Source organism: Salarias fasciatus, chromosome 19 (genome assembly GCF_902148845.1).
Source record: "Salarias fasciatus chromosome 19, fSalaFa1.1, whole genome shotgun sequence".
Lineage (NCBI taxonomy): Eukaryota > Metazoa > Chordata > Actinopteri > Blenniiformes > Blenniidae > Salarias > Salarias fasciatus.
In genome coordinates this window covers 15,254,280-15,276,176 of record NC_043763.1, presented here as the reverse complement: position 1 = coordinate 15,276,176, position 21,897 = coordinate 15,254,280, and the positions used below count along the sequence as shown (strand labels likewise).

The 21,897-nt window shown below is 40.8% G+C and overlaps 2 protein-coding genes across 4 annotated transcripts; one reads left to right on the top strand and one right to left on the bottom strand.

The window, feature by feature from the left end:
- Positions 1 to 479: 479 nt before the first annotated feature.
- On the bottom strand, positions 480 to 10,303 carry LOC115406751 (calpain-1 catalytic subunit-like). 3 transcript variants are annotated; one of them, XM_030116968.1, is made up of 22 exons: positions 10,138 to 10,298; positions 9,666 to 9,920; positions 8,650 to 8,719; positions 8,445 to 8,563; positions 8,128 to 8,261; positions 7,867 to 8,041; positions 6,632 to 6,706; positions 6,170 to 6,255; positions 5,690 to 5,764; positions 5,426 to 5,586; positions 5,166 to 5,323; positions 5,001 to 5,012; positions 4,692 to 4,900; positions 4,537 to 4,576; positions 4,372 to 4,440; positions 3,953 to 4,010; positions 3,795 to 3,853; positions 3,509 to 3,577; positions 3,330 to 3,408; positions 2,468 to 2,584; positions 2,301 to 2,353; positions 480 to 1,080 (listed from the first exon to the last, which is right to left on the bottom strand). In XM_030116968.1, exons 2-22 carry the CDS (start codon positions 9,900 to 9,902, stop codon positions 1,054 to 1,056), a joined length of 2,082 nt encoding a protein of 693 aa, XP_029972828.1. In that variant the 5' UTR covers positions 9,903 to 9,920; positions 10,138 to 10,298; the 3' UTR covers positions 480 to 1,053. The 3 variants fall into 3 exon arrangements, with proteins under 3 accessions (XP_029972828.1, XP_029972827.1, XP_029972829.1); XM_030116967.1 differs by having other exon boundaries at positions 3,795 to 4,010; positions 10,138 to 10,300; XM_030116969.1 differs by lacking the exons at positions 480 to 1,080; positions 2,301 to 2,353; positions 2,468 to 2,584; positions 3,330 to 3,408 and having other exon boundaries at positions 3,564 to 3,631; positions 3,735 to 3,853; positions 10,138 to 10,303.
- An 8,722-nt stretch (positions 10,304 to 19,025) lies between these two features.
- Positions 19,026 to 21,896, top strand: cd93 (CD93 molecule). The gene has a single exon (XM_030116993.1). It carries the CDS (start codon positions 19,126 to 19,128, stop codon positions 20,842 to 20,844), a length of 1,719 nt encoding a protein of 572 aa, XP_029972853.1. The 5' UTR covers positions 19,026 to 19,125; the 3' UTR covers positions 20,845 to 21,896.
- The last annotated feature ends 1 nt before the right edge of the window (position 21,897 follows it).

Here is a 21,897-nt window from a genome sequence, read left to right as displayed (position 1 = left end):
GCTGTTCCAGTGAGCCTGTCGGTGCGATCGTACCTCTTTCACAGGCTGAGATGCATCGCCTGGAACATTGGCGTCTTTTGTGGACTAGTGCACAACTGGTCCAAGATAATAAATCCCAAAATGAGGCTTCGGGCTACGTTTATATCCATTTCCCATCTCAAAAAAGCTTTAGCAATGTTAATCGTCGCCATATTTTGGTTTGATACATTCTGTTTCTGGTTGCATAGCAGTGTATATAAATAACATTTAATGTGTTTTTCAATGTTTTAAAATCTATGTACGCAGGTGTTGGAATGCATTAAAACACCCTCATGCAGCTACTGCAGCGATTTAAATAGATGCAAGAACTGGTCAGCCCAGTAGAGAAAGAAATTAATGCAAGGATTTTCTAAAACTTGTGAAGTATTTTCCAAAAAAAATGAAAAACCATCAAATGTCATGGAAATGTTCATCATGACCAAGATTCCTTCTGCAACAAAAAAGACATTTTCAGTATCACTCTCAGTGGTCATAATCTCAAAGCATTCACTCTAACCTCCAGCAAACATTAAAAAAGAAAGAAAGACAGTAAAATACACAGATTTCTGAGGGAGGACTGATTTACTCAGGTCTTTATGCATAGAAAATCTTTATGAGAGACTCTGATATAAAGAGAAAGAAATTGCAGCCAGCTTGTCACATCCAAGCACAATATCAATGTGTACAGACCTGCCCTGAATATTCACATTGAGTTTTATTATTTCCATCTTAAAAATGTTCAGTCAGAATGCATGCCAAGCACATAACTTTATGTTGGTACAAAATCTGGACTTTATAAGCATGTACATTTCAGATCATGAACACTGGCACTCAAATAACATAACAAAGCTGAAAGTCAACATGCCACTGAATAAGGTTTCACATATAAGAGGATACACTGTTTCCTTTGACTACATGATCAGTTGCATGGAAGAAACATGCACAGAGGACGGCGCCTTGTTTACACGGCACAGTTTGAAGGAAGCACTTTCTTTTTTTCTCTCCGATGAGCGTGCGTCCAACCTCTCCACTCCACTAAGTGTACATGGAGATGGCCATCCACTGGAAATACAAAGACACAGACAGCTCAGTAAAGCAGTGCAGCGAATATATCCAGAAAATGACACTTAGGTCTACGGCCCTGTTTATACGACAAGCGAAAACAGAAAACTCTCTTTGTGTTTTGGCTGTTTGTTTACATGAAGTTGGCCTTTGGAGCCACTGACAACGTCACTTTGTGAAAGCAGTCATTCTCCGTCCCCACGCAAAAACAAAAAACAACTTTTCAGAAACAATGGGTATGGCACTGGTTCAGACCATTGTTTCTGAAAAGTCATTTTCATCCATCTTTGTCCCATCAACCATCAATGTTGCATAATTGTATATTTAGTTTGTATATCTTGTTCCTTGAGGCTAGATAAAACAGACATTTCCTCTAATCATCATCATTACTCCAACATAATTACCTCCATGATGTTTGTGCAGCTTCCCTGTCTGTCGTTAAAGCTGCTGACTAACCCCATGTACACTTTCTAAATACGACCAATTTTACCACATTTAAGACCGACTTTTTTAACTTTCCAGGTCTTAAACAAGCAAAATGGACCCCTGCCAGCTTCCCTGTATCCATTTATTTTTAAGAAATGATGCAGACTTGATGCCATTTTGGTGATTCACAAATAAGTTGTCTTCCATGCTCTTGCCTTTGTTCAGGTTTTCCATTTACTCCGCTACATGGTGTCCCATGTAGTTTCTCCTCGTCGTGAATATTTTAACTTGAGATCGACAAAAAGAAGAAGTGCGCGGAAAACTTGCTGATTTCAAGAAACCCTTTCTACTCAGTGATAAGCTGGTCGAACTTGTGCCACTGCCACCAAGTGTCCAAAGACTTGAACTACAACTGTTCCTATAATACAACACTACACAATCATCTGGATCACATCTGTTTCATCCAGCAGATACTTAGTGAGCTTCGATGGTGACAGAAGATAGGTTAAAGGAGTTTGAATGTCAACATCATACATTTGATTGTATGTGTACATGGGTGGCTGGATTATCTAAAACACAGTAACCACCAGCAGCCCCACATGGAAACTATATCATTTTCTCTGTTACAACAATTTCAAACTTTAGTTTGTTAATCATGAACATTTTCTGAAATGAAAACGCAAAATCCAACGTATTTTCAGTCAAATATTGTTGTGTAAATAGGGTCTAAATTAACTACCATGTCAGGAGAAAAGTAAAAAAAAAACACAGAGGTAACTTGGTGACTTCATTACCTCAGAGTGCTGAAGACTCATTTGTTCTCCACGACACATCCTTGTGAAGATTTCTGTTGAGCAACACAGGAATAAGATGTCAACATATTCAGTTTTAATATTACCGCATATTTTATGCCGACATACTGTATCTGCTGTGACCCTTCACCCTCTTTGAATGTACTCACTCTGCATGCAGTCCAAGCGAATGATGAGACTGATGAAGCTCTCCAGAGTCATGTGTCCAGAGGAGGCGCCGTAGCGCAGGGCCATCAGATTGAGCATTTCATCGCAGACGCCCATTCCTGGAAAACACACGCAAAGAGGTTTTCCAGTAATCCCATACATTTGGCAAGGCTATGCAACATTTTCACCATTTGCAGTTATTTTTACTAAAACCTGGTGTGCGGTATGATCCCTTTATACCTGTAGAGTAAAAAGTCCTACTTTTCAGCAATGCTGTACCTTAAATGTTGGATAAACACAATACATTGAATACAACCTATATAAGAAGGGGGTTGGAATTTATTAGTACTTCTTCCTACTCCTTTTTGAGCATTATTGTTGTTGTTGTGTGGTTTAACATATTTCTTATTCAATATTTCTTTCTTACTGTCAAAAATAACGACACCAATTCAATTCAGTTCGGTAAAATTCTACATTTTCTCAGTGAAAACTTTTCAAGCGCTGTTGGGAAACAGAAAGAAAGAATCTCAAAAACTTCGTAATTAGTTTCAGCAGTTAAACAACAATCAATCAAACATACAAACAGCACCCCACAGAAATCATCTCTGAAGGCTGGATGATGGATTTGCTTCAGAATGGAAGGAATTGCTGAAACATCTCAAAGTATTTGTCTTTCTTTAGGAAACCATTGCTTATTACTGTCCCATGGTTTTAAGAGCTGATAAAACTAAGTTTGAAATGTTTCAGTTGTATTTTCTTTGTATTACCATCTTTGTATTATTTCTGATGAAACCTTTTTCAGGGAGTGTTCCTGATAGGGTTATCTTCCTCAGGATGAATAAACTGTTCTTGGATTTATTATACCTGAAGCTATGAAGGCATTTCTCAGCTCCCTCAGCGACAGAGTTCCTGTCTTTGAGACGTCAGTGAGGAAGAAAATGCCCTGGTGGTAGAGAAACACACATAACAATAATCAGAAAAGTCATTCTGTCTATATTTATATGCATATACATCAATGCTTCAACTGGCCAGGATTTGTTTACCTTGTATTTTTCCACTTTGTTGCAGAGGCGGACAAATTCCTCACTGTTCAGTTTCCCTGTGATCGATGTCTGTTTGACGTTAAGGCAACTAAGCTTCACGTCTTCTCCTGACCTTCAATACGACTGTATTGTGTCAACAAGAGTGAGAAGGTTTGCTTTCATGTACACTTGTAAATATTTCACGTAAAAACAGGTATGGCAAACACTCTCTTTAACATTTCACCACCTCCAGCAGAGTAACGCTGTGTGGGAGTTATGAGGAATGTCTCGTGTCACAACAGGATACGTCCATCAGAGCCACCATGCTGCGACAGGCATCGATACTGAATCCAGATTTCAGGTGACCTGAAAAAGAAAATGGGTTTTTAGTAAGTAAAATTGGAGACTCTGGGAGAGTTTTTGCATGAGTTTGAATGTCTTTGGCATCAGTGCCATGGTCCGAACCTTTCAGGATCTTTCCGTTCAGAAGCTCCTGGAGCTGCTCAGCGTCCACTTCCTCAAACTGGAACATTAAACCACTACTTAAAATGCAGCTTGGTGTATTTCTAATTGTACATTATATATAGCTTACCACACACACAGGACGTATTATATAATTAGACGTTGTCATTTTAGTTGTGTTTTTGCTCATGTTCAACCCCAGTTTCAATTGAAAAAAAGAAGCTGTCAAAGGTAACACGAGTGAATTAGCTGTAGGTTTGCACAACTAAAAGCTACTATTATTGCACTGCTTCATAATATTCTAGCTTTAAGAAAACAGCTTCATTAACAGAAATATTTGAAATTAAATAGACTTACAGATGGAAATAATCTTCAACTCAGTTAAAACAATGCAAGCGATACACGCATTTGCTAAGAATTACCTTATCGGAGTACTGGCGGAATAATTTCTTCCTATTGTCGTCCTCCCCAGAATTTTTAATGATCTTTGGCTGTGAATTAAATCAGTGAAAAGCAATAAAGTACAAGTACCAGCATGTAACAGGGCAGGAGTAAAAGTAATATAAACATCAGTGTGATTGTGTTACCTTTTCAACTTGCTCAAACCTGTATTCAGCAGAATTCTCACTGAGGAAGAGGAAAAATGACAGATTTTGTTTCCACATATAAGGCATCAGTGATAAATACTATTATACTTCGATCATCGATCTGTTGTTTTTCTACGCCGATAGTATGAACATACTAGCACTGGGTCTCTGCTTTCGAGTAGATGGTCAGGATGAAGGAGGCGGTCTCGTTGGCGTTGAAGGTAGACGGCACGATCAGGTATTCACCGGGCTTCAAAAAGAGAAACTCGATCACCTCGCGGGCGTTCATGTAGGTCGCAGTTTGGGCAACGGGCGAGTGTCTGCTGAAGAACGAAGCCGGGAACTTCCCCTTCTGCTCCTTGTACTGCAGGTAGACAGGAAAGTGATGTTAGTTTAGTCGTCGGTGTAAAAAGATGGTAGACTACAGTATGTGAATAAGAAGGATGAAAAAACAGAATTCCTACTTGCTCGGTGATCTTGAAAGACATCGTGGGAAATCATTTCATATTGGGAAACAAAATGAAGTGAAGTCAATTAAGAAGTCTTCAACATTACAATAGAAAATGTAAAAAAAAAAAAAAAAAAAAAATCTATTCTTATATTTAGTGAACAGTCAGAACGGTACTTACCTCAAACAAAGAGAATCCAATGTGGAGGCTTTGCACCAGGCGTCTGTTCCTCTTGTCGGGCTTTTGCATGAGAGACACCAGCAAGTTTTTGTCACACTCCTTCCCAGAACATTCACCACGGATCTTGATTCGATATTGTGGATTGGTCCAGAAACTGTCTGAATGATGAAAATAGAAACAAGACATCAGACGAATTTATGAATGCAGATACATCAGAAGCAAAACACTCAATATCAGGCGATTATGACATGCATATAAACCTTTGTTATTCATGCAGCCTCCAGCAGTGGTTCCTGCTACCCATCGGCCCTCGTACATGGAGGTCTTCCAGGGGCAACCAGAGTCGCTCTCCAGGAAGTCTGGACTCAAACCACAGATGTCAAGATCTGTGTAGAACTCACAGAAGTCTTCCATATTCATCCTTTTGGGACCAAGTGCAAGAGATGTGAGTATCTAAAGCCTAAATATTAATCACTCATGTGTAATATGAATGTTGTAGAGGGGAGGAACTGTGTCTTACACACCAAAACTCTCCGTCATCAGCCACTGACAGACACATTTCCCGGTCCTGAGGACTCACGTTCTGCCACAGAGGGGACCTTTGAAACAGTTTATTTAAGTGACAAATCTGACAAGGTCTCTTCTGCAGTTTAGACATGCAAAGACAGGCTACACAGAAAACTCAACACACAATATATGCAAATTTTAAAGCTGGACCCGAGGCCAACAAGAGATTATGTCTCAGTAGCAGGCAAAACCAGTTTAGAACAGGCAGAGATCGACTTTCAGAAGACAACGTGACAGGCCTCTTCGACATTTCCTGGAAACGACCTTAATCCTTTCCTGTGTGACCTGTGCAGCACATACAGGCACATCTACCGTACAACAAAGAGTATTATTGTGAATGATCGAACAGATCATCAATGAACATGTCAGTATGACAAAAACAAAACACACAATGCAACATTTTGACTTTTTGCGTCACACAGGGAGAATGTGCATACTTATCACTCCAGGCTCCGCTCCACTCTCCTTTGCCCCAGGGGTTCCATAAACGCACCAGGTTCACTGTTTTCTCTCGAGTCATAAGCTAACCAGCAATTATCACAAGACAAGCCATCATTACTGTGGAGCATAAATCTAAAAATTCAACAAATCATTTGAAAAACCGCAAGAAATGCTGAAAAAGTCAAGCTCTCAAGTCTGCTGTGAAATAATGCCGCTGTGTCTCGGTCAACCTGGAAACATGATCAGTGTGTTTATGTTCAAACTATGTATGTTTGACACAGTGAGTACATGAATATCTGGTGCCACAAACGCTGCCTAGTGACACTGAAAATCAGTGTTAATCAATCAGAGTTATAACTTTGATAATATCTTCAGTTGGTGTGTTTTTCAATATCACAATTAGCAACGTTACAGTTTTTTATTCTTTTTCTTTTTTCATTACTAGTGTAGTACCCCACCTGTTTGACCCCAGTCACAGTGTAGGCATGGCCCTGGACCAGTCCATTCTGCATGACTGTGTTTGCAGACGTTTCCTACGGGACGGGAAAAAAAAAAGTTTACACTTGAAATCTCATGCTATAAATGAATGTTGCCAACTTTCTATTTGATCCTCTGCACGTTTACAGCTTTGAGTTATTATTATACGGCCGGTGGAGAGTCCCTGCAGGATATGACCACTTTATGGGGTGTACTGTCGTGAAGCAATTGATGTGGCTGCCAATTTCTTCACAGAGGTTGTGAACAAAGATACTTCAAAAATTGCCTTGGAAAAACATCAAAAATAAGTTTGCAATCACTTGCCAATATGATAATAATAATGATAAGAAACAATAAGGCATTGCTTTAAGCAGTCTTTTATGATTGATATTGTCAACAGGTGAGAGTCATTCTCTACTTTGTAATAAATCTTTTGCAGTTATGACAGCAATCGATCAATTTCCAAGTTCTGAATTTTGTCAGAGGTCCTTGTAATGTTGATAAATGATCAGTTGAAGGACTTTCACCAAACAATCAGTATTCTCTCACCACATCAATTTATCTTTGGGAAACAGCATAGTATTATTACAGCTTCCCTGAAAGCCACAAATGATCTTATAGAGTCGCTGGATATCAAAAAATTCTGCACAGCCCTCTTTATTGACCTCTCCAAGGCATTTGACACTGTGGAACATTCTATGTTGATTCGGTTGTCAGATATTGATCCATCAAATCAAGCAGTTGGTTGTTGCGCCTCAGGGCTCTGTTTTGGGCCCAATCGTGTTCAGCATCAATGAACACACTTGGCAGAAACGTCCCTGATGCTAAATTATTGTATCATACTCTTCTTGCTCCTGCTTCACATTTAATTACCCTTATTGCTCTGATTTGTCTGTATTTGTTTTTATGTCATCTGATTTGTAATTTATGTGGGCTCTGTTCTAATACTCGAAACATACAATGTTTAAAGCTGCTGTCTTGGTCACCCTTCTCTTGCAAAAGAGACCACTGTGTCTCAATGGGACTGATAATAAAATTTGGAAAAAAAAATCACACTAACAATACCCCAGTTTTAAGACTTAAGGTTTGTCAGTATCCCGTTATTACAAGGATAGTTAGCGGGTCAACTAATATGAAGCTGGGATTTCTTTTCTATTTTACCCAAACTAGATAAGTTATCATTCCATGTTGCTTTTTTGTATATATGTTCACTCACACCCTGAGGAGTACCGCAGCCCATCAGAGTGCTGGACTTGCCAGCTCTGCACATCAGCTGCCACAGGTTATGGGGCGGACTGGACAGGTCAACACACATGTGAATACCACCGGTGAAGTCCATCATAGCCTCCGCTGGAGTTCCAGCATTCATGTCAGTGTACGACCCACAGACCCTGAAACCAGTGCAAACAGCATCATTGTACAAATGCACGATCAAATTCATCCACGTTTGATAAATAAGGGACTTAAATTCTCTTACTTAGCGTAGGCCTTTTCCATCAGGGCAGGCCAGAACTCATTAGGATCTTTAGAGTGAACAAAGATCAGTCTGCCGTTGATTGTGGGCAGCTTGTCATCAATCAAAACGTCCACCCACCTGCCGAACCTCCAAAACTGAGGAAGAAGAGACGGCAAGATGGTAAATGTTCTGTTTGAATACATTTTCAATAACTTTTCTAAATCGCAGAAGTATTTTCACATTGCATCAAACTTTGTTGATAGTTTCAAAGTGTGACAGAAAATGGATGTTTGGTTCAAAAGTACAACCAGAATAACAGTTGTGTTGTTGTTATTTACCCTGAAGTGGAAAAGGCCGCAGTAGTTCTCATCAAAAGCTTGATCAAGAGGGACAACGTGCCCGAGGATGTCATTCTGGAAGGTCAAAGCTCCAATAGATGCCAGAAACCAGCAATTTCCTGTTCAAATGTAGTCACACAGTCATCAGAAGCTCGGAGATGTCCAGCAGTAAAATCTTTCACGAAGAAGGAAAAATCCACCGTACCAACCAGTCCTTGACCGAAGTCAAACCTGGAGATCCCATCGAGCACGAAGGACGGGTTGGGGGCAATTTTCTGAAATCAGGGGAGAGCTGATGAGGCAATGCATTTTTGATGTTAATACAGTCACTTCTCTCTGAAATAGAGGTGTGAGACTCATTTTATTTTAGTCTAATGCGATCCCGAGAAGGCTGGAGCAGTTGGCCAAGCAATAAATTAACAACTAAGACATACAACAAAAGACCTGATTCAGTTGATTTGAGATATAATTAACATCTTCAAAACTTTCCTTCATTTAAGTGCAAAGAAGTACAACTCTATTTTGAAAAAGTCTCATATGAGTGTGCTATTCAGTTCCAGGGCGCACCAGTGACACACAACGTGCACATCGGGACTATGGCTGAAACCTCTCTTTATATTGTAGGACTGTTTTTGCCTCATGAGCTGTATGCTTGACACCCCTGATCTGAATTCAAAGGCTAAAGTCCGAACAACATTGCTCAGTAAGAAACTTTCTGTCGAAAAGTAAAGATTTACAATCGTTGTTCTGTTGAACAATCAACTCTAAAGCGAAGACGAAACTTTTATCAGGGGATTATCATTGCATTAGATAATCCTAAACGATTATCGACCAGCATGTCTTTTAATGCCTTAAATATAGCATCCAAAGCCTCTTTATACCACTTAATTCCTGTATACTTTGCATACTCTTGATGCACGCACATCAATAACAACAGCACGCTGAAAGTTGTCTTTGTTTGTTTGAGACAACCTTTCCTGAAAGAAATGAGAAAGATTTCTTGGAAGTGAGATGGGAAAATGCGCGTGAGTGTATTGTTTTGAGGCAGGACCTCAAGCGGTGTGTCATTTAAATTTGCACAGCTACAAATGTGTGTCTGTACACATCCACTGAGACTGTCGGACTGTGGGAAGCAAATTCTTCACTTGGGGACCTTTCTCCAACTTTTACTTAAGTCTGGCAGCCGGTTGGAACAGTCAGGATCACATCTACAGGACGTACCGCTGGTCTCAGCCACTCCACCCGGTTCAGGTCCGAGGGGCTCAGAATCCCCTGACCGATGGACCTCCTGTCAGGTGGGAACATGTCGTCGATGTACCGCACGCCTTTGATGAGGCAGTACTGTTTCAGATGCTGGTAGTCCTGGTTTAAGAACTTCTCCGGGTTGGCGATGCCCCCGTAACCTTCGCTCTTGCTACGGGAGCCCATGATGTTCAGACACACACCGGGAGGAGGCATCTCTGCAGAGTTTGGTCTCTGTTTGGAGATATGCTGTGTTGAACTACAATCTAGAGTTTCAATAAAATGTTAAAGAGGTGAAGTGTGCCCTCATAAGAATACCCAGAAACAAAATATTTAGGAACCCTTCATGTTAACAGGAGCTGACTATTCACCCTGCAGCAGGCAATATGCAGATTTGCTGGATGTTGTTAATGAAATTTGAACTTATTCCAAGATTTAAAAAAGATCTTACCTCCTGACTGAGCTGAGACGGAGAGCAGGTGTGCAGCGCCGCTGAGGGAGGGCAGACTAGCTGGCGAGAGTTACAGGGCCCCCCATGCTTATATAATACCTGGAACTGCCCGAGGCCACCAGAATCTTCATACTCCTCACACAGACATGTAATTTACATGTGAACAAACCCCCACCTGTGCTTTCCGTATCTGGAGCCTTTAAAATGTGTGACGCTGTTACGACACTGAAAACAAGGCAGCAAGTTGAATGAAGAAGAAAAAAAAACAGCAGCTCAACTAACTGAACTTGAAATATTGGTTTTACATTTAGATTTGCAGGTTGGTGAATCACTTTTTTTTTTTTTTTTTGAGAAACAAGCATTATGTACACATCTGATAATTAGTAAAGGATAAATTAGAGAGATGTATCGCAGCATCGTGTGTTTGTTGGGACTAGAAACAGTGACGATCGCCTACATTTCAGTCACACAACAGGTGTGTTTTTTTGTATTCATGGTTTGGATTCGTATACACAGGCCAGTGATTTTTTTTTTTTTTTTTTTTTGCCTACCTTGATATGTTTCGGCTTGTTTCGGCCTTCCTCAGAAGGCTTCACACTTCTGAGGAAGGCAGCTTGGCAGCCGAAACATGGCAAGGTAGGCAAAAAAAAAAAAAAAAAAATCACTGGCCTGTGTATACGAATCCAAACCAGGTAAAGCTGTGGTTCATGCACGTGAGAGGGGGACGTCACTCAGGACACTTGACTGTCCTCCACCTCACAGACAGTCCATTTTTTTCAATGTGACACACAACAATTCAGAAAGGGTGCTCAAAGGCAGGAAGAAGAGTTATAGTTTTCCCTGATGGGAGTGTGGCTTAAGCTCAGGTGACATTGCATCAGTGCAGTCATCTTACATCCTTTAAAATGAAACGCCTTCGGACAAGACACTGAAGCCCAAGTTATTCTCTTGCACAAGCGCATCGCATCGCAGCTGTCACTCCGTATGCATGAATATGCGTTTGAACGCGTGAACGTGACCGTGAATAATGTAAATTGTGGTCCGTAAGTGGAGTTAAGTCGTGTCAATGTGCAGTCGGTGTGTCTTCTGCAGCTGATAGCGATCGAGAGCAGATCTGTATCTCAAGCTGAAACTAGAAAACCATACCAAAGGCCTCAGGATATGCTGACCCTCCCCTGTTTTCAAGGAAACGTGCACCTAATTATCGGCTTAAGTAAGATAATGAATAACCCATTTAAATTTCTTGGAATATTTGACTGTTTTGACTGTGGCATGGTGGTAATTTAAAATTCCCTGAAAAAGGGTAAAAAAAAAAAAGTCAACATATTATGCTAGTAAAAGTGTAGCAAGTTGCCTGGAAATTTTTAAGTTAAACTAAAAGGCTTCAATCTAGTTGAACTGACTTTATTGATCCCCTTAGGAAAACCATTCCTCTGTACTTGGCCTACTTATAACTGAACATAACAGAAGCAGTGCTGCGGCATTCAGAGAGCAGCCGGGGTTCAGGGGCTTCGTGGAAGGGCCCAGAGGGGTGACGATCAGTGTGGAGATAAGCTGCAGTTTCACTTTTCAGGAATATGATCACTAACCTTCAGTCACATGCTAGATAGAATGAAAGCTCATGTTGGGTCTGTTTTTAAAAAGACTAGTTTGCAATAAAGCTGACAAAATATTTGACCACTAAAAACTTTGATAAAATTAACTTTTGTGACACTAAGATGATCACTGATATTGTCAGAAACGATCGAACTTTCTCAAAGCAGCCAATTTATTTCATATGCAAATCAATAAACCCTGGGGTACTTTCAATTTAATTGCTTTATTGGGCTAAAGCCTTAAATCCTGCGTTACTTGCTCAGTCTTGCAGAAATTCTCATGACCTGACATTTCTTATTTTACTGAAATTATTTGGAAATTACAACATGCCTTGTTTACTGAGATCAGCCCTCCCTTTTGGATTTCTTGCAAGTTTTTTCTTCTCTGAGGAGCTGCGCAGAGCCTGCAGTGACAGACAAATGAGCGTCTGATGTGGAAGAATGGTATTTAAAGGCTAAACCTGCTCCTTCATGTGTGTATACAGCAGGGGCTCCAGCAGCCTGAACAGGACCCGGCTTGTGCTCCAGGTCTCCTCTGCTATATGTAAAACAGAGAGAGCTGCATGTGCATGCTGTGAGTGAAACTCAATCTTTCAAGCTTGCATTTCCAAAACTATGTCTCAAACATGTGGGACACACATCATTGTTTGCACACAGAACGCAAAGAATGGTTACTCCTCTTCAGCTGAGTTTATGGAAATTAAACATTTCAATTTGTGACTTTACGCATGAGTGGTGTAGAACGTGTCAGACAGCTCCAGAGTTACACTGGCTGTAATTTTCAGAGAGAAAATAATGAGGTCAGTGAAGCGTACACAGCTTTTATATAGATATGAAGAGCAGTAAAAACTGTTACTGGATTAAGTCTGTGATTTATGAGGCGTGCTCATGACAGTGAAAGCAAATTGTCTTGATAGCAGTCAGGGATGCAGCTGCTGCAAAAGGTACATTTTATGACATTATCAAGATTCCTCAGTGTTTGGGTGACCCGAGAATGCATTCATGCAGGCTCAGGGAAAACGTGCACCAGTGGATCTATCACTGTGTGAAAGGATCAGGATCTCGTTCTGGGCTGTGGGATGTGTTGGTGCTGAGGGTGTTCCGATCATGGCCTAACTTCTATCAATGTTCCTCACTGAATGATGATGGTTTTTGACATTATGACATTACAAATTCAAACTTTATCATCTCAAGCAAACGAAATGGAAAGCTTATTTTAAATTGTATTTTTTTAGGAGTTTTCAAACATACATGGTGTGGCAGCTTCAGGTTTCTTCAGTAAAACCCAGAATCTTCACACTGGGACTGTTTAAAACACCTTGACTTATAACACCACGCTTCAGGCTTCAAAAACATACCTGGACTGTGAGAAAACTTTCAGAATCTTTAAAGATTGATCTCTAAGACTATTTGAAGCAAAGTTAACATGAATTCTTGGAATCACACCATTTTCTTCAAAGAAATGATTGATATCATAAACACATAATTTGTTCTTTCAATCTGTGGAACTACAAGTTAAATTCAAAAATTACAAAGGCTATTCTCTTAATTATCAGAGTGAGTTTCTTGCAAACAATTATTATGAATCGCATTATTATTATTGAGGTAATGTTCAGTTTATTATCATTAAATTAACTGTAGATTTCCCCTTCAACGTTTGTCTGAATAAGTTTTCGTCTATATTTTAGTTTTGTTTACTATTCCTTCATAATAACATTATTTAACACAGACTTCAGAAAATATTTTCAGTCTCTCTTGATCCCAAAGGGGCAGTCATACGTGACAATAGAGTGGAAAGTACCGGTACTGAAAACATCTGCGGAACAATAATCAGACGTAAAAAAGGAAAAGAGAAGCTGTGCTGAAGTTGTTCTTAAATCATCTCCCAAACCACAACGGCAGACTGAGAACCAATGGTTGTTTTCATGGAAGATGACAAGGTCTCCAAGTTATTTATCCTGTCTGAGCTTCGCATTTCCTCATGAAGCACTGATATCCTGCGAGCTGAATATTTCCAGGAAGACGTAGCATTCAGATATATGTACCCTTTTTATCGCTGCCATCTGTATCCAAGGACTTTCCAAGTTTGTATTACTTGTCAAAGTAAAGTAATATTGTTTGAATGTGGTTTTAAATGTACAATCGCAAAAAAAGAAATTCCATTAAAATACAGCTAAATGTGCCAACATCTTGTTTTCATTGCAATATTTCTGTTAAAGCAGCTGCAACAGTGAGAGAGAAGATTTGTGGACCTCTAGAGGTGTTTCGAAATGTCCTGAATGAATAATGAATGTGGTGTAATCCACAGATAAACATTGCTTTACTTATTTTATGAGTAAATGCCGGATAACAAAAGCAGACACAACAAGGAAAAATGTCTTGTAGTAACGGATTTAAGAGCGCACAGGTTACAGTGAGTAGACATTTTCATTTAACTTATCAGACTCCACCCAGAGCGAAGCTTTAACTTTTTTTCAGATTCATCTTTTTAAATTCACAAGCAGCTGTCAGTCATCCTTTCAACAAACCTCTCTCTGTAAAAACTGACCTGATTCTTCTTTTTGTGTTCATACAGCTTGTCACCAGCGACTGACTGACATTACCACTGTCAAGTGTGTAATTATTTGTAAGTAGTTTCACACAAAATGACATCCCGGCATGAAGCGAGCTGCTAAATGAGCAGTTAGGAGAGAATTAGGACCATTTATATCAATTTGATTCGAGTAAATGTGTTAAATATCGGTCATTTATCAAACGTCAGGTCTCGAGGCCACATTTGTATTAGATCTTTTCACAAAACCTGAACATCATTTCTTAAATATAAGTGAAATAAATTGAAATGTCACTAAATTCCTCTATTTACAGCATCTTGGAAACACATCATACACCAACCTCAGTGGAGTAAAATGACAGAATTTCAACAGAAATCCCTTTCTTTTGTGTACCACTGTATTCTGTTCCCATTTTAATATTATGTTTCTCACGTCTGCAGAAACGAGTGCCTCATGACAGACATGTGAATCTAACTAGAAGGCCCCAGCAGATAATAGCATGAATACTAATCCTGTCACTTTATTCCACGGGGAAGTGCAGTGACTCCTTTCTTCAGGCTTCCCAGCTTTGCACTCTTTGTGAAAGTGGGATTATCCTGCCCTCGGGTCAATTTACAAGCTGTTTTATCTCCTGAGGTTTTCTCTGCAGCCAGCACTGACTGACAGATGAGAGCTTTCCTTGAAAGAGCTGACATTTAAAACTCGGCCTGCTTGTTCATGTACAGAGTTCATAAAGCAAGCAAACAGAGTGCAGGAGAATAGAGGCACACATGTTCAGTACATGCAAATCAAAGTTGGGCTGCATGTGCTTGTCCTACATGAAAATCAGTCAGTCATGAGGACGTAAAGAATCAAGTTATTACAAGTGAAAAAAAGAAAAAGAAAACATGATTCCCCCTGCTCCCTTTTATTTGCTTCAGTTCCAGATTGGTGAACATGATTTGGTAAAATATCACAGCGATGGTGATATACTGTATGTCTTCACTTCCCCGTCTGGTGTATTTCCTGGAATACTTAAGGGACTTCTGGTTTCTCTTCAGGGTTGTTCAGTGGGTAGATTGTTGTAAACAGTTTGTGATAGGTAGGCGGGCACACAGTGTGTGTGTGTGTGTGTGTGTGTGTGCGTGTGTGTGTGTGTGTATGTGTGTGTGTGTGTGTGTGTGTGTGTGTGTGTGTGTGTGTGTGTGTGTGTGAAGCTGCAGCGATGTGACTGTGGCTCCACTTTTATCACGTGTGTTTGTGCGAATCTGGCCTGGATTCCCTCAAGCAGACTTTCTACACAAAGTCATTCTTGCTGTTAGAGGAAATTTATGTAATCCAAGGTCAACCCAGGGTTGCTACATGCATGTCATTTCTCCGCTTCTATTGGCATTTTTGTCCCACTGGGGATGGAATTGAGGATTATAAAAGGTGGATGGGTTCATTTGTCTTTGGATGGCCTCTGATTTAACATGTAGGCTAAGTAAGTCGGCTGTAAGTATGCCAGTCGTAACATGATCAGAATAACATCAATTTCTCAAAATGATCTTTAATGTAGACACATTTCTGAGTGGTAATCCTGATCACTTGAACTGACTCAACTGAATTCCTTTGTTATTATTCTATCTTCTCCTTGCTGTCAGATTGTCTCTGCATCTTAACAGTTGCTCATTTCGTAACCAGACTTTGTAATCGTACTTTGGGGTGCGTCTTGCCTTTGCCGGTTCTCTTTTGAATTTAAAGGATTTGACAACTAAATCTCCTTCTTGTGTGGTCTGAGTTCCTTTCGAAAAGGGAGCATCATCGTACTTTCAGCAGAATTAGATGTGTTGGAGCTCCGTTTGGGGCAGCCTGTTACTGTTGCAGTTTCCTGCCATTGAAGAGCAGTAATGTCCCACCTTTAAAAAAAACACTGGCGGAGTTAATGAACTTCACAACGACACAATTGAAGGTAAATTTTGCTTCACAGCCCACACCAATAAAAGCATGAACATGAATTCTAAACCTTTTGAACTGCAGAGATTAGCTTCAATTTCTGTGCTGAAAACTGGTTTGAACGCATCAGAAAACAGGATTGAATCACTATCATGTTTGCTGGTTGTACTTCTTGGCAGCGAAATTTTAAAATGATGTGTCTGACAGGTTTCTGTAATAACACAGCTGTCACTGAGTTGTAAAAGAAATGTGACAGTTTAATAACCCGGGTACTGTGACGTGTTTAATGTCGGGACATCAAATGTTTGAAATAACACAATAAGAGTATGGAGAGAATAACTCATTCATGGGCGTGAACATGCTGGCACATGCCTGACAGTGTATCAAACATAAGGAGGAACTGATGTTACTGATGTTGTTCTCAATCAACCATTGTATTAAAGATAATGCCGTCTTTATTATCCCTTTAAATAGCACACACTGAAATCCTGAAAAATGCTGAAAATTTAATCCCAAGAATTTTAATAAAGGTGCGTCTGTTCAAAAGCTTTTTTTCTTTAATACTTACTAAAGACAGTAGAAATACAACACATGAGTTAAATACTTTTTAAAGAATATGAAACCGATCCTGTGCTGCAACCTTGTTGCCACATCCTGCTCACCACTGAATATTACTGTAATACAGAATAGTATCATGTGGCCTACAAAATGTGATAAATGTGAAAGACGTCTAGATATCAGAATGACCGCTGGTTTACCATCACATGGACGGAATGTATTTTTGCAGTAATGAAGCATGGTGTCAGAATTAATACTCAATGCGTCAGTCACATGCACTGAAGGAGACAAGAGTGGCTTTTGTGGTGTTTTCAGAAATATAAAGCAAAACTGTCATACATTTGAACAGGTCTCTCAAATTCCGGAAATGCTGCAAATAGGCACTCAAAGTGTGGCACAACTTTTTAGCAGGTTCACATCAAGTTACCACGTTTAGGTGAGATGAAAAAAAAAGAAATACTCAAGTCATGAAAATGATTTGACACTTTCCAGAACCATTTGTGTTACTGAAACTCAAAGTTCAGGCACGTCCTGGACAGGGATAATTGATGTAAACAGGACATATTTCAACACGAGTTGGAATGATGTAATTAAGTGTTTGTGTACATCTGCAAAAGTTTACTTTTGATTGTCAGCAAAGAAGTTGAAAATTATATTTTCACTTTGTTGTTTCAGGCCTTTTTGAGTACACCAAGAAGACAACAATTAATCCTTTAAAATAAACATTGAAAAGCATGCAAAATATTACCAGGCACACAGTTCAGATGTGTCCTTTTATATAAATCTGTTACCAATTGCTGGGTCCAATAACCATCCTGGTCATTACTGCTGTTTGTTTTCACACAACTTTCATTGTGATGTAACATTCAGATACTTGGACTTTGTGAACTAACTCCTGCAAAAAAGAAAAGCCTTGCTCAGTGGACATTGTCCGAGTGGCAGTATCTCGGTAGACGACCACGTGGGAATGTGTCTTAGGGGATTTGTTTGAAGTAGACACTATTAAGTTGCCTGTGTGAGCTCAGAGGGTGGAGAACGTGTCCAGCTCAGTTTCCTGTGATTGTAGTCGGAGCACTTCCTGCCTTTAAACAAACACGGGAACTCTTTGGATTCACATAAATGTCCTTGGCACTCACGACCCAAACAGTGCGATAAACATTAAACATGCTCAGGTAGCCGTCGCACTGTTGGCAGCTTTCTCTGTCCTGGTCCTGACGCTGTGCAGGTCTTCTCAGGTCTCTGTAGATCTCTGGTGTTTACATGGATGCATCCGTGGAAGAACACATTCCCAAGATGACATGACATCCTGCCAAAGGACTGTTTCAGCCCTGTTCCTTCAGACGCACTGTAGGACGCATCAGGAGACGTCACCGCTTCAGTCAACCCAGAGTACTTCATATTGTCAATCACATTCAACCATTCAGCAATTTGGGGTTCAATCTATTTGCATATCAATGTATGGGCAGGATGAGAAGAGGAGTCAAACAGACGATCAAGAAACAAGCAAAACCCTCCATTTCGAATGTTGCATAAACACACAGGTTCTCTCAGTGAGACTCATAACACTGACAGGCAACCTAGACATCTGCAGCTCGCCTCACATTTTCTTAACAAATTCCGTTTTTAAGAAATAACCTATTGTATTAGAATGGATTAGGAAGTCAAACTCATATCCCAAATTAGCTCTGCAGTAAATGATGCACATATCTGAGAATAATGTTTTACACTCTGACCTAACAGTAGCTGTAACTGGATGATATATTCTCATGTGATATGAATGGCATAAGCAAATGTGCAGTGTGCAACACTACAATCAGTCGATCAATCGGTCTGTCCTATGATAATCACTGGTATCCTAAAATGTGGCCACCTGCTGCAGGAATAGCTCTACAAACAAAGTGAAGGTCAGCTGTAGTCCCCGTGGCAGCAGGGTATAGGTCATAGGTTCATTCCTGGCAACAGCTATTGTGTGTCCGTCCACACAGTTAGTAATGGCATAGCGACTCATACACTCTGACCCGTGAGTGTATGTGCATTGTGAGGCGCCACAATTAAGGGAGTCCACTTAAACGCCTGAAGCCGGAGACATCTGGAGAAGCAGTCAAAACACTGCAGAGCCTTTCATTGTTTTCTTCTGTAAAACGGAAGAGGTCAGCAGGGGAGAAAGAAAGACCCCAGAACTGCTACGAAACGCGATTTCCGCCTTTAGTTTATGTCCCAAACAGGATATTCCCGCATGAACGTTTAACTCATACACACACCACTTGTTCACCAGCTCCGAATGGACAATCGTACATCGGCTTCTTTTTGCTCTGAACCTTCCAGGGGCCCTCTGGATAGCAGCTGATTTGTCGATCTCCTTGGCAAGTATGTTGTTGATATTTTTACTGCAGCTAATCTACGGCTTCGAGGGTCTATCGGGAGCTGAGCATGAGACGCTGTGCGTCTCGAACACCTGCTTCACCGCACATATGGAGAGAATGAGCTTCGAGAAGGCCCAGCAGAACTGCAGAGACAATGGAGGCTATCTGATGACCCAGAGGGACCGACAAGAAGAAGCTGCGCTGCTTTCTCTTCTCTCGCTGATCCAGAGGCAGCGTCAGGACAGAACGCTCAGGTTTTGGATTGGACTGAAGCTGCACAGGCAGGACTGTGTGTTGCCTAAGCAGGCTCTCAAAGGATTTAAGTGGGTGTCTGGAGAGAAGGATTCCTATTACTCCAACTGGAAGGAAGATCCAGTAGAGACGTGCACGGCGGAGAGATGTGTACGGGTCGAATTCAGTTCTTCAGGTCAGAGTGACTTGAAATGGACAGCCGGACAATGCAGAAACCCTTCTTTTTATGCATGTAAGTTTTATTTTAAAGGGATGTGCAGACCCTTGGCCTTGCTAGGACCTGGACAGATAATGTACACAGCACCCTTCGCCCAGGAGCCAGAAAAGAGTGAACTGAAGTCCTTTCCACTCGGGACATATGCCAATATTGAATGCGATGACCAGCAGTTTCACTTCTCGCTGTGCAGAGGAGATGGTGACACCTACAGCTGGAATGACCCTGGACCTTTTTGCGGATCAGGAAAACGAAGCTGTGGGATTAACAACGGTGGGTGTGAACATGTGTGCCATCAGGAGGCAGATCACGTCAAGTGCTCCTGCGACGAAGGTCACGACCTGGAAGCAGACGGACTCGCCTGCCGGATGAAAGATTTGTGTGGTCCTGACACCTGCCAGCATGAGTGTGTCATGAGCGTGTCGGGATTCTTCTGCAAATGTCCCGATGGGTTTGTGCTGAGCGAAAACAAGCGCGACTGCACTGACGTCAACGAGTGCCAATCAGATCCATGCGATGACCACTTGTGCACAAATACACACGGAAGTTACATGTGCACTTGTAAAGATGGCTACCACATGGTGGACGGCAAATGCAGAGACGTGGACGAGTGCGCAAAGTCAAAGTGTGAGCACGGATGCTTGAACAGCATTGGATCCTTCTCCTGTCACTGTAACGAAGGCTTCGCGTTATCCAAGGACGGCCTCTCCTGCGTGGACGTCAACGAATGCGTCGCCAGTCGCTGCTTTGCCGAGTTCATCTGCATCAACACCGTGGGCAGTTTCACGTGCACCAACCCACAGGGCTTCCAGAACGAGATCGACGCGTCGACGCTCGCCCCACGCGCCACTGTCCCGTCGGCCGTGTCGTCCGACAAACCCGCCGACGAGCAAACACAGCCGAACTCAACGGATTCTCTGAGGGGAACCTCAGTGGAGCTCCAGCACCCGTCGCCCCACACGGACCCCCCGCTGCCGGAACTGGTGAACGTGACCGAGAGCGATCGGCAGGGAAACTCGTCCTCGTCCACAGGGCCTTCCCAGGAGGTGAACACCAGGGTGCTAATCTGCGTGCTGGGGTCCGTCATCCCCCTGGTCCTGCTGGTCGCTGTGACTCTCTTCATCGCCATCTTCCGATGCAACCGTGCCAAAAAGGAAGCCAAAAAGACCACCACGACAGACGGCTACTGCTGGGTGTCCTCTGGTTTGGATCCACGTTTAGAAAAGCTATACGAGTCCATCTTAACCGATGACCTATGACCACAAAGGTGCAAAGACATAGATTGTGTTAATTTAAGTAATTTATGTTTTTACTTCTGGTTTGAGCCTTACTATTCAAGTATTACATATCATTAAAAAAAAATCTTCCAGACCAAGAGGCAATTCATCTTTGATGGAGAAATAACAGAGGAGAAATGATGAATATGGCAGCAGAGAGAGAATACTAGTGTTAAAAGGTAGAGAGAATACTAGTGTTAAAAGGTGATGCTAAACACAAATTCTGGTCTTAAAGGACAGTTCAGGAGTTCTGAGTTAAGAAAATAGAAACAGTATAGTTAGATTTTTTTCTTTGTTTTTTTATTTACCAAGAAATTGAGTATTAATGAGTATGTCTTCATTCCATCATGCAAATGAAGTGAAATAATATTATATAGGTTTAATTCCTGATACAGCAGGACAGAAACAGATAAATACAGAAACAGTTGCAAGAAAATGCATCTCAAGTTAAGTAATATGTGATAAACAGATACGATGCATGTTGTGCTTTAAATGTATAAAACCTCATTGGTGATGCATTTATATGTAAAGTGGTACTTGGGGTATCATTACCTAGTTTAGGTAGATGTTAGTCTGTTTATTTAAACAGCAACTGGTAAGTAAAATCTGTAATAAAGTGATTAAAAATTACAAAACCTCCCTCTGAATATATATGTAGTTAAATGCTAGAGTGCAGGATATAAAGGCGAATTTTTTTGTGAGTAGGTTTGTTTGTAAAAAGCTTCACTTTTTAAAAGAACATAAGATTCATAAGTTTCAATCATCAAAATCATCTGAACCCGATAAATTGTTGCCTTTTAGTGAAATTAGAAAGATTGTGACATATCAACATTAGCTCTAGATGAAACTTTAATATTTGTTTAATCTTGTTTTGGTCTAACACACATGGAATGGCTGAATTAAGGGAGTAATTCACTTATCATAGTTTACTGAACAGAGGCTGCACATGAGTGTGTGTGTAGACACATTCATACTGTATGCAACCAGACAAAAATTAAATGAATTGTCTCTCTTGAAAAATAAGAGGAACATGGT

Bases quoted from the DNA above. Each gene is read 5' to 3' on its own strand.
- LOC115406751 (XM_030116967.1), bottom strand. From the start codon at position 9,902: ATGCCTCCTCCCGGTGTGTGTCTGAACATCATGGGCTCCCGTAGCAAG. The intron at 3,409-3,508 runs GTAAACAAATCC...CTCTACCACCAG, and splicing joins ACAAAGTGGAAAAATACAAG to GGCATTTTCTTCCTCACTGA. The intron at 2,585-3,329 runs GTATAATAAATC...TGTGTTTTCCAG, and splicing joins AAATGCCTTCATAGCTTCAG to GAATGGGCGTCTGCGATGAA.
- cd93 (XM_030116993.1), top strand. From the start codon at position 19,126: ATGTTGTTGATATTTTTACTGCAGCTAATCTACGGCTTCGAGGGTCTA.